General features: G+C 58.9%; 1 protein-coding gene across 1 annotated transcript in view; it reads left to right on the forward strand.

Annotated features, from left to right (window-relative positions):
• The first annotated feature begins 2,577 nt into the window (after positions 1–2,577).
• The window catches only part of LOC111150954 (receptor-type tyrosine-protein phosphatase V-like), a 19,836-nt gene continuing 7,515 nt past the window's right edge, over positions 2,578–14,898 (forward strand). Inside the window, 16 exon segments of the mRNA XM_022508646.1 lie at positions 2,578–2,681; positions 5,723–5,787; positions 6,132–6,180; positions 6,354–6,626; positions 6,834–7,103; positions 7,289–7,552; positions 7,977–8,231; positions 8,234–8,368; positions 8,524–8,796; positions 10,103–10,375; positions 11,531–11,794; positions 12,005–12,271; positions 12,418–12,699; positions 13,040–13,180; positions 13,460–13,670; positions 14,175–14,242. Of these exon segments, the coding sequence (XP_022364354.1) occupies positions 5,731–5,787; positions 6,132–6,180; positions 6,354–6,626; positions 6,834–7,103; positions 7,289–7,552; positions 7,977–8,231; positions 8,234–8,368; positions 8,524–8,796; positions 10,103–10,375; positions 11,531–11,794; positions 12,005–12,271; positions 12,418–12,699; positions 13,040–13,180; positions 13,460–13,670; positions 14,175–14,242 (3,082 nt within the window). The 5' untranslated portion in view covers positions 2,578–2,681; positions 5,723–5,730.

A 14,898-nucleotide genomic window follows, 5' to 3' on the forward strand; every position in this document is an offset into this window, starting at 1 on the left:
TCCAGAGACTGACTTCTATCTGCTTCTGCCTCAAAGCCCCCGTCCCGGAAGCCCTTGCCCCTTCAAGTCCTGTGAGTTCATGGTCAGGTACACGTTGTACCTTCTCAAAGCAGAGCTGGGTGTGGACTTGAGGTGGGCTGGGAGGTGAGGAAGGAGGCAGGACTCCTTGCTCCACTCTGGGGAAGAAAGGCCCAGGCTGGACCAGAAGGGTCGTCCCCAGTATTCGAGCCACACCCAGCTGTCAGCTACCGGTGGCTGGAGATAGACCAGCTGGCCAGGAAGTAGAGAGGAGAGACAGTTTGTAGGAGAGTCTGGGGGGCTTTCTCTCTGCCCCCAGCCCCTCCAGGCTTCCTCCCAGAATCCTGACATCTATTAGAAGACTTACAGAGAGTGGACAGTCTCTGGCCCTCACACCAGGGGGACTCCCGTGTCTTCTTCGCTTCTGGGGCGCCTGGATGACTGGGGCTTAGGAAGTGGCCCCTGCGTCCAAGACTCCACTGCCCCCCACCCCTGCCTCGCCTTGGCAGGCCCCTTGCTGGCCAGCAGCCCAGCCAGTTCATGCTCGCTGCACGGCTTCTTCTACCTTGTAACATTCCAAACACCCTTCCCTTCCTGGCCCCAACACGCGCAATCCCCATCCTCTCTCTTCCTCCCACTTCTCTGATTCAGCTGTCAAATGGTGACAGCAAAAAAGAAATGACTTACAGTAGACACAGGGGGTGCACACACAGGAAGGATGGTGGGGAGGGGGCTGGCCTCTGCTGCTGGCCCATAGGGGGTTGGGGGGGACAAAGACCAGAATGACCCTTTGGAGCTCGGGAGGCCTCCTAGTGCCTGTTGCTCCCAGAAGGGGTGGGGGTGGGGGACCAGGCACTGGCTCCTTTCTGAGCCCCTCCAGGGCCAGTTGGTCTTGGACCCTTCTTCACTCTGGGGAGTGGGTGGTTTCCCTGAAAGGAGGGGCCAGAGTGGCAGTCAGCCCTGGTACCAAGGACAGGGTAGGGGCGGGGGCAGGAGAGCCTGGGAATCCCTGGTAAATCTGTGGGAAGTGACCCGAAGTTGACTTCTCTCCTCAACTGCTCCCCAAACCTTGGGGATCAAAAAAGGGGGCAGGAGGGGATCACAAAGAGGTCCACCCCCATGGGGCCAGGCTGTTGATTGTTATCAAGAACAGGAAGCTAGGATGCCACAGGGGTGGGGAGGAGGAAGCAGGCAAAGCCTTCCCCCCACTGGTCCGCCAGTACCTCCAGGTTTCTACCAAGTTTCTAGGGTCTGAGCCCCGTGGTGAGCCGTGAGCACACCCTCTACCCTCCCAAAGCTGGGCCCAGCAGCGGTTTGAGGAGCTGGAAGCTGAGCTCTCCGGGGAAGAGCAAGGAAGCTGGGGGCCAGGAGGTGGGAGAGGGAGTTGGGGGTGGGGGCAATGGCATTGGGCAAGACCCTGAGGATCTCTCAGTTCCCTTTGGGTGTGTTTGGGGTTGGGGGGATAGTCACTCCTTGCCACCTGTCCTCGCTCTCCCTTCTGCTTCTGCTCCTGCTCATGGCAGTGTGCGGCTAGAGCTCAGGAGGCGTGAGCACACCACCCACGAGCCTCAGAGAGGACAAGGTGCCCTGCAGCAGCTCCTCCCCAGACCAGCCAGGCTGCTGGAACGGGGGAAGGCCTGGTGTTCCCTCAGAGAGACTCCACCGCCCCCAGAACCTTCCTCGTTCCTGGGGTGGAACAGCCCCAGACAGCTCTCAAACCTCATCTCTCCAGGAGCTGATTTGCCTTCCAGAGCTGGGGTTTAGGTCCCAGCCATCCCTTGACCCCAAAGAAAATACAGAGATCATTGAAAGCCAGATTGTGTCACATGCAATGACTCGAAACTGTGCCACATTAGCTGTGTGACCCTGGGTGAGTTACTGAACCTCTCGGAGGCTCAGTCTCCACATCATGCTATCAGGCTTCTCCCTTCCCATGCGGAGGATCCTGGCTTCTCTCTGATCCATCAAACGGGGCTGGGCCTCTGAAGGGCTCAGGAGCTGTCGGCGGGGGGGGGGGGGGGGGGGCAGCAGGCCTGGGGAGGGGTCCAGGAGAGGAATGTCTGGTGGGAAGATCCATGTCTCCTCTCTCCCAGACCCCCTTCCTCCAGACTGCTCCCTTCCTCCAGCCAGTCTGCAGGGACAGAGCAGCCTGGGCCCATGCCTCCCGCCCCCCGGCTCAGCAACCCCCCCTCCACTCCCCAGTCCCAGGGCTGCCAGCCACAACTTGCTGTCCCCAGTGTCAGAAGTCCCTTGGAGGGGCAGCTGTATCCTTCCCAGAGGTTCCTTGCTCTCTGGCAGCACCTGGGGAACAGGCCAGGCGGCCACCAGCTCCGGAGTCAAAGCCTGCCACCCTGTAAAATTCCAGAGGGGAAGGATCTTGGGTACTGGACCTGCTGCTGGGGCGCCAGGACTCCGGGCCCCCACCTACTCCACCTGTCTTGTTCCCCTCCCTAGCCCTTTTCATGCCTCTCTCCAGAAGCCCTAGGATCATAGCTCCTCCCCCACATCGCCCCCAAATCCTGGGCCAGCCGAGGCCTGCCTCCACCCCAGTGCTGCAGGCTCCTGTTTGCCCTGGCTGTGTGAGGGACACGGAGATGCAGAGAGCTAGGAGCCGGGAGACCTCATCCTACAGAAGCGGGGAGGCCCTGGAGGAGAGATCCTGGGTGAGTGGGGCAGACTGTTGCTGTTAGGCCGTGTGGCTGTGATCTGGGCCCGCTGGTGTGAAGTCTGAAGGAAGAGGGAGACCCAGGGCCCTACCTTTGTTCCAGCCATCCCGGAAGCTCATCCCCCGCCCGACCCACTTTCCTTGACACCTTTTGGGGACCCGTTGGTGAAGGGGACTTTCCCATACCCCAACCCCCGCTGAAGGACCAGTGAGTCAGGCCAGCTCAGCAGCTGGGGAGCCAAGGCCAACCTGCCTTGAGATCCAGGAAAATGTCCCATTCTTGGCCCACTTGCTGGAACTCAGGTCCCTTGTTGGAGGACTCTAGGACAGAAGAGAGTCCCTCCCTCTCTCCCAAATCCAGAGCTGGTGAAATGGACATCTGTTGTACAACAGGGTCCTTCCTCCCAGAGACCCTCCTGTCCCTCTCCCCCTCCACGATGTCCTTGGACACCCCCATGTACACACAGACGCCCACATGAGGACGTTCATCCAGATAGGTGTGTGCACCCTCGCGGCTCATGCATGCACACACACACGCACAGAGTGTGTCCCTCCACACTCGTGCCCAGGCTGCCTGCTCTCCATGCACCCGCCTCACCGATCTGCAGCCTCCCGCCCCTTGCTGCCTTCCCACAGCCTGGCCAGAGGAATCTAGGCCTCCTCCCTCCCCGGTGACCTTCCCCAGGACGTGGGAGGAAGAGTGGGAGACTTGGTTGTCCGGATCCATCTACTCCTCCCCTGCCCGGTGATTATCTTCCCCTAGCGAGGGGGATGCCCAAGGCCAGGATTTAGGCCATGGGAGAGGAGGGGGAGGGCCGGAAGGGAGCCTTGTGGGACAGCTGCAGGGAGAGCCGGGGCTGGCTCACAGTTGGGAATCAAGATGCCTGGACCTGTCTCTTGCCCTCTTCTGCCTCCCAGGTGGTTCTCTCCAGAAGGAATCAGTAAGGTGCTTTGAGACCTTAGGAGGACCCCAGGGGTTCTCTAGGGAGAGGATGTGGGTTTGTCTGTGGGAGGGGTTGCCGGGCAGAAGACTCAGCCCTTGTGGTACTTTTTTTGCTGAATGGAGAGGCTTGGGCTGGGGAGGCGGCATCTTATATGTCAGATCCTTTCTACCCCCTCTCTGGAGCCCCTCTTCCATCCATAGGGCTGGCAGGGGCCTGACAGGTGTGCCTTCTGTGGCTGGGTGCCTCCTCTGGGAATGTCCACAAGACCGGCTATGGAGTCCTGGGTGTTCTCAACAAGCCCCTCTTTTGTGGGGAGACTCTTAGGCAGGGTCTAAGACCTGACCCCCCACCCCACAACCTCATCCTGCCACAGCTCTTCTACTTAGATTCTGAATTAGGATATTTCCACCCGCCTTCCTCTTCTCCCCTGTGCTGCTGCTGATGGACACTCTGCTAGAAAGAGTAGAGTGAGGTGACCCAGGGGAGGTGGGATGGACCTCTTGGCCAGACCAGGATCTTGTCTCTTGTATCAGCTTCCCCAGTTGCTCTTTGCGCTTCCCCACTGCTCCCCTTTGAAAGAACACATGCGTGCATGGATATAGACACACACACACACACACACACACACACACACACACACGCTGCCTGGAAAATCTGATGATTTTGCAGTGCTCAGTTTCCAGGCCCCTGTCCAGAGGCCGGGTGGGTGGCTCTGAGGTTTGGGGCTGGGTGGAGTGGGGGAAGGGCAGGCAGCCCCTGGTTCTGAACTGAGCCACAGGGAGACTGAGCGGGTCTCCATGCAGGCCTGTCCTTCCTGCTGGGTCTGGCCCCTGAGAGCCTGGCTCCCACCAAGGGGTCTCGGTGTTAGGTTTCTATACCTGCCTGTTTTCTGCCTATTCCCCCTCCCCATTTCCTGAGTTAGCGTCTGAGTCCTGGGCCTCTTTCCCGGGGCCCAGAGCCATTTCTTCCCCTTCTGTTCTCCCTCCCCTCCCCACCGTCAGCTGTCTTGGGGTGGGGACACATGGGTGAGCAGTTCCAGGTGAGGAGCTGGATTTAGGCCCAGGTGAAGCCATCTTGCTTTTAGGCCAAGCCTCAGGGAAGCTCCCGTGGGCCTTCACCTGCCTGCAGCCTGGTGGGGCCTGGGTGGGGGAGAGGTGGGAGGCGGCAGGGAGATGGGTGGGCACCACTGATCTAGGTGGGCGGGGGAAGGAAAGCAGATATCCTAGAGATTTAAGTAGCTCCTCAGAGGGGTTCAAGCTGAGGGGACCCGAATTTGGGGACGAGGACCAGGATTTGCCTTCTGGGGCTGGGCGCTACCCTCTCTGGAAATCAGCTTCCTTATCTGGGCGGTGAGGATATGGGAACAGATTGGTCCCAAGGGCCAGGTGGGCTCTTCTAGATCTATAATCCCTGTGACTCACAGCCTTTAGAACGTGCTCCTGTGCCTCTGTCCACAAAGGCATGGTGCCACATGGATGCCCAGAAGGGGACACAGACTCCCAGTGGGTCCCTCCACTCCACAGCGACACACATCCATGTGGTGTCACCAGGATCCACCCCTCCCCCCACAACAGAACCCAAACAGCCTATCTCCCACGTATTGATAGAGTCAACAGAATCACACTCGTCCCCTGGGGTCAGGGAGCAGGGAGCCAGCTGCTTCTGCTCTGTGTGTCTACTGGCAAGGCCATCTCTTGTCTTGGTCTTTCCAGAGGCCTCCCTGGAAAGTCAAGTTCTGGAGGAGGGGTGGAGGCGGGGGAGGCAGCGGGAGAGGTGGGCTTGTCTGAAGCCTGACAGGTGCCGTCCCCTTCTACCTCCCGGGCCCTGGGGTCTTTCTCCCCTCACAGAAACTTGCCAAGTTTCTGCTGCTGCACTGGGTGCAGTGAGCGGTTAGGGTCTGGGCTGAGAGGCAGCCCCTCGCTCTTTGGCTTCCTGCTGCCTGCCATCTGCCTGGAACTCGGCCTTCCCAACCTTGCCCGCCTGCCCATCCACCCGCCAGCCCGCCCGCCCGCCCGCCTGCCCGCCAGCCAGCGGGGCAAGGGGAGGGCTGGGGGGACTGGCTCCTCCCCTGCTGCATCTTGTCTTTCCTTTACAGACGTCGGGATGAGGCTCTCAATGCTGTTTGCTGCCTTCCTCTGGCTCCGGGGTTTCTTGGCCAAGGTATGGTGGGTGCTGGGGGCAGGTGGGCGGATAGGGCCCTGTCCTCCGGGGCCTGTCCAGGCTCCCACCTCCCTGCAGGGCCCCACAGCTGGTCTACATTAGGCAGAGCAGAGGCTGCTCCTTCCTAGCTGCTGGCTCTGAGCACAGCAAGAACGAATTGCTTCTGCCTGCCCGGGGCTGCCTCCCAAGCCATCTCAGAAGGGGTGATGTCCTTTTGGCCCTGTCTGGGGGAGGGCTGGACTAGAGGACAGCCTTCTCTCTGATCCTGGCCCTGTCCCCCAGTGGCTTTCACAGAGGCTTAGGGTTCTGGGGTCTCCTCTCCCCTCCTCCCTTCCTTCCCACAGGGAGATGAGTGTCATTCCCTGGCCAGGAGCCCGGACGGAGAGAGTGGAGGTAGGTGTCTTCAACAGGGGAGGAAGGTCTGGGAGGTGGGGAGTGGGGGCAGGCTCAGTTTCTCCATGCCAGACTTGGCCTCTACTCTGCACACCCCCCTTTTCTTTTTCCTTCTGTCCTTTTTTAGAGGAGAAAGGGCTTTGGGAGACTCTGAGTGCACCCTCTTTCCCCAGGACCACCTCTGAAAGTCAACGTGAGCAGCCAGGGCAGGCCTACTAGCCTCTTTCTGAGCTGGGCAGCCCCAGGGCCAGACAAGCTGAGCCATGCCCTCCGCCTCACCCACCTGAGTCCCCTGGGCTCTCCAGAAGGGCAAGCGCTCCAGGCCCACACCAACACATCCAGCTTTGAGTTCCGGGACCTGGTACCAGGAAGTCGCTACCTGCTGGAGGTGACTGCCCTGCAAGCCTGTGGACAGAACACCACCATCACCATCACCGCCCGCACTGGTGTGTGATCCACAGGCTAGGGGGGCCGGGAGTGGGCCGGCATCACCCAGGGTCCGAGCAGGAGATAGCTGTCCTGGAGGGTTGGCCAAGGAGGGCAACTTCTCTGAGGACCATGCCTGGTCCAGTGACCCATGTAGAAGCACTAGAAGAACAGGGTTGATACCCCTTTGGCCCTGACCTTGGTGCTTCTCTCCACCTCTGACGCAGCCCCATCGACTGTCTGTAATTTGCGGTTCTACAGCCCTGGGAGCCCATCCAGCCTTGAGGCCTCTTGGGGGGCTGCCCCCGGGGAGCAGGATGGCTACCAACTTCTCCTCTACCACCCAGAATCCCAGACGCTGGTGCACAATATCTCCACGCCACTGGGCACCCTGTCCTATAATTTCAGCCACCTCCTAGCTGGTAGTGAGTATGTTCTGGAGGTTACTACCTGGGCTGGCAACCTCCAGGCGAAGACCAGCGTCCACCAGTGGACAGGTAAGGCAGGCACCTGGCAGGGCACGGGTGGCAGCCGATCTGGGAGCGATAGAGGCCATCAGAGCCTCACGGGCAACCCTGTCGCCACACAGCTGGTTGACGCTGGGACGGCCTGGGCTGGCGTCAGGGTCCGACTCCGGGCCTCTTTCTCAAGCCTGGCTTTGTTCTCGCCATCTTTCTTCCAGCCCCCGTGTCTCCTCCCAAGCTGGTGCTGCGGTCCCTGGGCACCAGTGCCCTACAAGCCTCCTGGAACAGCTCCGAGGGGGCTGCCTGGCTCCGCCTCATGCTCACGGACCTCCTGGGTGGCACCAACCTGACCACGGTGGTCAGACGCGGGGTCTCCAATCACACCTTCCTGCACCTCTCTCCAGGCACCCCCTATGAGCTGACGCTCAGTGCTGTGGCCGGGCTCCAGCAGGTGGCGGGGCCCAATGCCACCGAGTGGACCTGTGAGTGCTTTGGGGGGCATCCGGGGGACACAGCAGAGGCTCCTCAGCTCTTCTCTGGCAGAGGGGGTGAAGGGAGAGGGATACAACAGGTGGAGGCGGGTGGCTTTGGATTCCACGGGGAAGGGGTGAGGCTCGCAGGGAACACCCCTCCTGCTGGCCGGTGGGGCGTCCACGTGAGGCAGTGCATGGGGTTACTTAGAGCCCCGCTGACATAGATACCCCTGGTCACTGGATGTGTCATTATTTCTGTGACCGTTGTCCGTGGCCAGATCCCAGAATTCACCCAGAATGGCAAATGGCGTCTGCCTGCCTCTGGACAAGACACTTTCTGGTGCAAACAGGTGGAAGCTGGCACGAGGAGGGGAAGATGGCTCTCGTCCACCATTTGGGTTTTTCTGCACATCTTTGCTCTTTGCCCCCCTAGATCCCTCTGCCCCTCTGGACCTGGTGCTCATTCCCCTGCCCTCTGCACTCTGGGCAAGCTGGAAGGCAGGGCCGGGTGCCCGCGATGGCTACCTGCTCAGGCTGAGCGGGCAAGTGGAAAAGAACAGCACTCGGGGCCCTGGAGCACTCAACGCCACATTCCCGGGACCCCTGCCCGCTGGACACTACATTCTGGAGCTGAGGGCTCTGGCTGGGCCCTACAGTGCCTGGGCCTGGGCTAGTGCCTGGCTGCGTGGTGAGTCTGGGCTGGTGGGGAACAGGCTGGGAGGCAGGCACAGCTCTATGATGAGGGAGCCCCAGGCCTCCTTGGAAACACCTCTGTGCCACCTGCCACCACCAGGAGCACGACCCAGAGCCTCACAGACCATACCAGTGAGTGCCAGCTACTGTGTCCCCTGACCCCGGGGTGAGGCCTTTCCTTGGGGAGGGACCTCTGGGTAGGGGGGGAAGCTCAGGAAAGCTGGGAAGGGGCTTCTCAGGGCCACAGACACTATATGGCCCCCTGACCAAACTGCACCTCCCTTCAGAGCCCCTGGTGCCCCAGTCCCTGGAGGTCACTGGCAGGAGCAGCCCCTCTGACCTGGCTGTGGGTTGGGCCCCAGTATAGCAGGGGCAGCAAGAAGGCTCCAGGGCCACCTGGCATCAGGAGGGCAGCCAGAGGTCATGGGGCAGTCTTGTTGCCTTGGGACCAGAGAGTTGCAGCCTGACTCCCAGGTCTCTAATGCCCGGCTCCCGCTACATTGTGTCAGTGTGGACCTGGGCAGGGAACCCCAGCTCCAGCATTGTGAGGACGTGTGCCTGCCCCCATGAGTTCCCGGGCTACAGCTTTCGGGAGGCTGGCCCAGGACTGTGGGGCTGGGGTCCTGGCTTCCTTTACTGTCTGCTCTTCTGTGTGCACGTTCTGGATTTGGAGGGTCACGTGCCCATCCAAGGGGGACTTTTGGTGAATCTGTTTGCAAGTATTTTCTACTTCCTACCCTCGGGTCGGCCATCCATCCATCCATCTAGCCAACAAATATTTAGTGTTTCCCATGTTTTAGGTATGGGGCTAGGTGCTGAGGTTAAAACTCATGAATAAGACAATCTAAAAAAGAAGACTGACAAGTAAACAGAAGAGTATATATACATGTATACACACATGCACACACATATTCTATGCTATTTTATGTATCAGATCGCAAACGTAAACACAGGATAGGGATATGCACGATGTATTTCAAACCATATGCAGACTGTTTTCTTACAGGTTAAAATTGATGACTATCAGGGATTTTAGGTGATTCAGTCTAATATTTTAGGACTCACAAAAGGGAAACCTCTTAGGGAGTCAGGGAAGGCTTCCTGGAGGAGGAGGAGGAGAGTGAGCTGAGAAGGCTACGGTCTGAGTCAGACAGACAAGGGCTTTCTGGAGAGGCTAAGCATACACCAGGGCCCTCAGGAGAGGTGGTGTGGGGAGGGAGGAGGGTGAGAGAGAAAAGGAGAAAGAGGGAGAGAGAGAGAGAGAATGAGCTTCTGGGAACTGAATGTCAGCAGGTGAGCTGACCAGGGCCCTAGGGGGTTAAAGAGGTGGGTGCTGGGTCTTGTGGGGATCCTGTGAGCCAGACATCACACCCTCAAGGAACTGACAGTGTGGGGAGGAGGTAGGGGAGCAGACAGGGCAGAGATCCATGTTTTTCAAGTGGTTTCCTTCCTTCCTTCCTTCCTTCCTTCCTTCCTTCCTTCCTCTCCCTCTTTCTTTCTTTCAGATTTATTTAGCTATTTGAGAGAAGTGGGAGGGGCCTGGGGGAGGGGGAGAGAGAATCTCAAACAGACTTCCTGCTCAGCGTAGAGCCAGATGCAGGGCTGGATCTCACGACCCTGAGATCATGACCTGAGCTGAAATCAGGAGTCAGAGGCTTAACCAGCTGAGCCACCCAGGTGCCCTTTTCTTGGAAAGAAAATTGAGCGTGCTTGGAGCCCCACAGAAGCTGGATTTGTAGGCTGGCCATGTTTGGGGCTCTTGTGGAGACCCAGGAAAAGGGTGCAGGTAGTGGGGAGGGAGAGGGGAAAGAGACAATGGTAAGGCATTTGGGTCATTCCAATGCTGTTTCTTCCTTGACCTTGCAGTCCCTGCTCCTCCTGCCAACCTGAGCCTGGGCCTCGCCTCCCAGCCTCCTGCCCTGACGGCCTCCTGGAGCCCCCCACCCGGGGACAGGGATGGCTTCCAGCTGTGGCTTTACCGCTTGCAGCCCCTGACTCTGGAAAGCAGGGAGACTCTGCCTCCGGAAGCTCAGAACTTCTCCTGGGCCCGGCTGCCCCCAGGCACCGAGTTCCTGGTTCAGCTGGCCACCCTGCGGGGGCCAGATGAGAGCAGCAGAGCCAATGCCACAGGCTGGACGCGTGAGTGCCACCCGCACACCCCTTTCTCCCTGGCCACCCTTGCCGGCTGGATTCCCCGGAAACTATGTGTTCTCCTAGATGTCTTTGTCCCTCCCAGGGACCATGTGACCTTAGATAGGCCTGAGAAGAAGCTGGAAAGAGCTCTGGCTTAGGAGGCAGGAGACCTGGGTGCTAGCTGGGGCTCCATCCCCAGAGCAAACCTTGTTCCTCTCTGAGCCTCAGTTTCCCCCAGTTGCAAAGGAGGTGCTGACTAGGTGACTGGGCCAGGCTTATGTGACTCCGGGGCCTGGGCTCCAGCTGATGGTGAAGGGGTGCTGCTTGGGCCCCCAGGCATTGCCTGTCCTCGAGAACCTGCACAGTCACGTGGGGGTCTTTAAAAGCTGCTTGGGTACAGGGTCTGGAGCTGGGAAAAAGCACCTGATTTAATCCTGGGGCTGTCCAGTCCAGCCCTGAGTCCGGGAGTGGTGCTTTGGTAGGGAGAGGGCCTGATTCATTCGTGTACTCCTGGGTGAGCTTGTGCGCGGCTGTCAGGGACGAGCTGTGAGCCGTGATGTGCGGCCGCTTCTGTTGGGGAGACTGTTGGGGAGACGCTAGGGCTCACTTGAGCACACTGAGCTGCTGTTTCCTGACTGGGGAGGATGGGGGGGACACTCAGGGGAGGGGGGAGCCAGAGGTTTGGTTTGCTTTCTTCTGCATTCATTTGCCAGAGCTGCCATCACAGAGAACCCCGGGTGGGGTGGTGGGGGTGGGACTGGGGCTCCAGGAGCAGAAATGTATTGTCTCCCAGTTCTGGAGGCAGGAATTCTGAGATCAAAGTGTTGGCAAGATTGGTTTCTTCTGAGGGCCCTGAGGGAAGGATGGGTCCCCGACCTCTCTCCTTGGTTTGCAAATGACCATCTTGTCCCTGTGTCTTCACCTGGTCTCCCCTCTGCGCGTGGGTGTGTCTGAATTTCCTCTTCTTATGAGGACATGGGTCCTGTTGTGATCTCATTTTACTTAATGATCTCTCTGAAGACCTTATCCCCCACCCAAAAAAAACGGTTATATTCTGAGGTCTTGGGGATTAGGACCTCAACATGAATTTTGGGGGGGATGTGGTTTGGCCCATAACACCCCTCTTCTCATCAACCTTCCCATATTTTGCTCTCCCCACAGCCCCCCTCGCCCCTCCTCTGGTAAATGTGACCCCTGAAGGTCCCACCCAGCTCCGGGCATCCTGGGTCCATGCTCCTGGGTCACGAGATGGCTACCAGGTGACTCTGTACCAGGCAGGGGCCCAGGCAGGAGCCAGCACCGTGGGAGCTGAGGTGGACAGCACGAGCTTCTCAGCTCTGACCCCAGGCACCCAGTACGAGGTGGAGATTGTCTCGAAGGCTGGGCCCCTCCGCACGGCAGCTGCCAACGCCTCCGGCTGGACCTGTAAGTGGGGGCTGGAGAGGTGGGCAGAGCTGCCTCTGAGACCCCTGGATTCTTTTCTCGATAGTCCCTGAGCCCCCACGTTAGTTCCATTTCCAAAACTCCACACCCGAGGGCCCCACCTGGGGTCAGCGGGCCTGTGGCCTCATGCGCTGTGGCCTCATGCGCTGGGCCCTCAGCAGCCGGCCTTACCCGCTCTCCTTCCCTCCACAGCCCCACTCACGCCCAGTGAGCTGCTGGTGTCCATGCAGGCGAGCAGCGCCATAATCAGCCTGGCCTGGGCCAGCGGTCCCTGGGGGCACGGGCTGTGCCATGCCCGACTCTCAGAGGCTGGCCGCCTCTCCTGGGAGCAGCGTCTGGGGCTCGGCCAGGCCCACCTCATTCTAAGGGACCTCACACCCGGACGTAATCTCTCCCTGTCCATCCTGTGCCAGGCGGGGCCGCTCCTGGCGTCCACTCACCCCGTGGTGCTGCCTGTTGGTATGTCGGTGTCTGTCGGGGGAGAAGGACATAAACGCCCGGTCCCGGTCCCTTTGTATCTGCTGGCTTTGAGAGCTCCTGACCCAAACGCCAGCCTCTTGGGGTGTCCCGACGCCCACACAACACCAGCCCTTTGCTTCCTGCAGAGCCTGGCCCTGTGGAGGACGTTCGGTGTCAGCCTGAGGCTACTCACCTGGCCCTGAACTGGATGGTGCCCTCGGGGGACGTGGACGTCTGTCTGGTGGTGGCGGAGCAGCTGGCCACGGGAGGGGACGCATACCTCGTCTTTCAGGCCAACACCTCGGGGGACGCGCTCCTCGTGCCCAGCCTCATGCCTGCCACTTCCTACCGCCTCAGCCTCACCGTGCTGGGCAGGAACGGCCTGTGGAGTCGTGTGGTCACCCTGGTGTGCGCCACCTCTGCAGAGGGTAAGTGCTTCCCATGACCTGGGGAGCCCCCTCTGCTCCCTTAACTCCCCTCCAGCATTGCCCACGGAGGTTCTCCCTGCCCTGGCTCTCCCTGCCAGGGGCTCTCCCTGTTCCCCAGCCCCCAGGGCTTTCTTTGGCCCTGATCCACATACCATAGGCTCTTGAGCTCCTGTCCGGCCCCCTTGCCCGGGGGTGGGGGGTGTCCTAGTCTTTATTTAGTTGTGCGCATCTGATACTAGTTGCCAGGCATTAAAAGAGGTGCCAGGGACATGACTGCATGGCCCATACCCTTGGCTCTGGCACCTAGTTAGGACCTCACTCTTCCCCTCGCCATCCCCAGGCTGGCACCCCCCAGACTTAGCTGCAGCCCCCCAGCTGGAGCCGGAGGCAGGGACAGGAGTGATGATCACACGGGGTATGTTTGGCAAGGACGATGGGCAGATTCAGTGGTACGGCATCATTGCTACTACCAACATGTCACGTGAGTCCTGGTCCTGGAGGGGATGGGGAGAGCCTGGCCCCTGCCTAGCATGGGACGGGCGAGGGGGCTCCAGACCCTGGGCTGGTAAAATGCAACGTCCGAGGCTGACGTGAGCACTGGAGCAGGAAGGGAGACCCAGAACATTCTTATGGATAGGGCTGCTGTTGTGCTGTGCGTGGTGGGAATATGTGAGAGAAATGGGGTAGCTGCTTTGTGGTGGGGAGAGTGGCTTCAGCCCCACGGCTGACTCTGCTCTGCCCCTTTCCTGTTCCTCTGCAGTGGTTCGGCCCCCGCAGGAAGCCATCAACCACACGTGGTACGACCACTACTATGGAGGACGTGACTCCTACCTGGCCATCCTGCTTCCCAACCCCTTCTACCCGGGGCCCTGGGCTGTGCCGAGATCCTGGATGGTGCCTATGGGTACAGAGGACTGTGGCCAGACCCAGGAGATATGTAATGGGCAACTCAAGCCGGGCTCCCAGTACCGGTGAGGGCTGAGACTGAAGGGAGGGGGGAGCCCGTTTCATAAGTGAGTTTCACTTACGGGTTGTTTGCACATTTTCTCCATAAAAGATCTGGACTGACTTACAAAGAGAAAGCATTTGCTGGTCCGTGAGGGTCCAGGGAGTTATTTTGACTGGGCCTCCTGACAGGCGAGGCAAAAAAGGGAACACCCATCTGTTACGTGATTCTTTTTTTCAGAAAAAAAAAAAAATACGAAACAGAAACGGGAGGGGGATGAATTCTGTTTCAGCTTGCCAAGGGTGTGCAAACACTTATTTCTAAGGCTTCTTGCTGTGAGAATAGGGTAGGGGAGATGGAAGCGCAGTTAGGGGTGGCTTGTTCTAAACTTGCCACGTGACACATAGCCTGTTAGCAGGTGAGGTGGCCTCTCACTTTCTGAGTGTCTACTGCTCATAACTCCATTTTCTGGAAAGGGCTCTGCCCACTTTGCCCCTCCCCAACAGAAGGTCCTGTTTCTCTGCCCCAGGTTCAGTGTTGTGGCTTTTACCAGACACAGCCCTCCTGAGACCATTATCTCCTTCTCAGCCTTTTCAGGTAGGGTGGGCACCTGGCTATGGTTCCAGCTGGGCCCCAGGGGAGGGAAAGAGTGCTGGGGACCCCCCCCCCTTCTGAGGCTGGAGGAGGGATTGAGTGTAGACTCCAGAGAGAGAGCAATGTCCTACCCAGCAGAGCTGGGAGACCCAGAGCCAGGCATACAGGTGCTCCTGGCACCAGACTTGGCCTGGGTGGGCTGAGGGGGCGAGTAGAGGAGGCAGGGACATTAGTGAAACAGTGTGTCACTCCCCACGATCCAACTACCTTCCAGCACTGCCCTTCTCTGTGCTGCCGCTCCCAGTTCATCGAGGTTCTAGAACAGTCCAACAGTCTAGAACGGTCCGATAGAGACAGAAAGCAGGCCCCAAGTGTGAGCCATATATGTCACTCAATATTCCTCCGTAGCTACATGAGACAGGTAAGAACAAACAGGTGAAACTAATTTTAGTAACATTTTATTTAAACCAAGATATTAAAAAATTATTGTAGCCACATGGGATCAGTTTAAAAATTATTAATGAGATATTTTACACTCTTTTTTCTATTACTAAGTCTTTGAAATCCTATGTGTATTTTTTTTTAAAGATTTTATTTATTTATTTATTTGACAGAGAGAGATCACAAGTAGATGGAGAGGCAGGCAGAGAGAGAGAGAG

The sequence above is a fragment of the Enhydra lutris genome, unplaced genomic scaffold (genome assembly GCF_002288905.1).
Source record: "Enhydra lutris kenyoni isolate GAN:26980312 unplaced genomic scaffold, ASM228890v2 scaffoldscaffold25, whole genome shotgun sequence".
Lineage (NCBI taxonomy): Eukaryota > Metazoa > Chordata > Mammalia > Carnivora > Mustelidae > Enhydra > Enhydra lutris.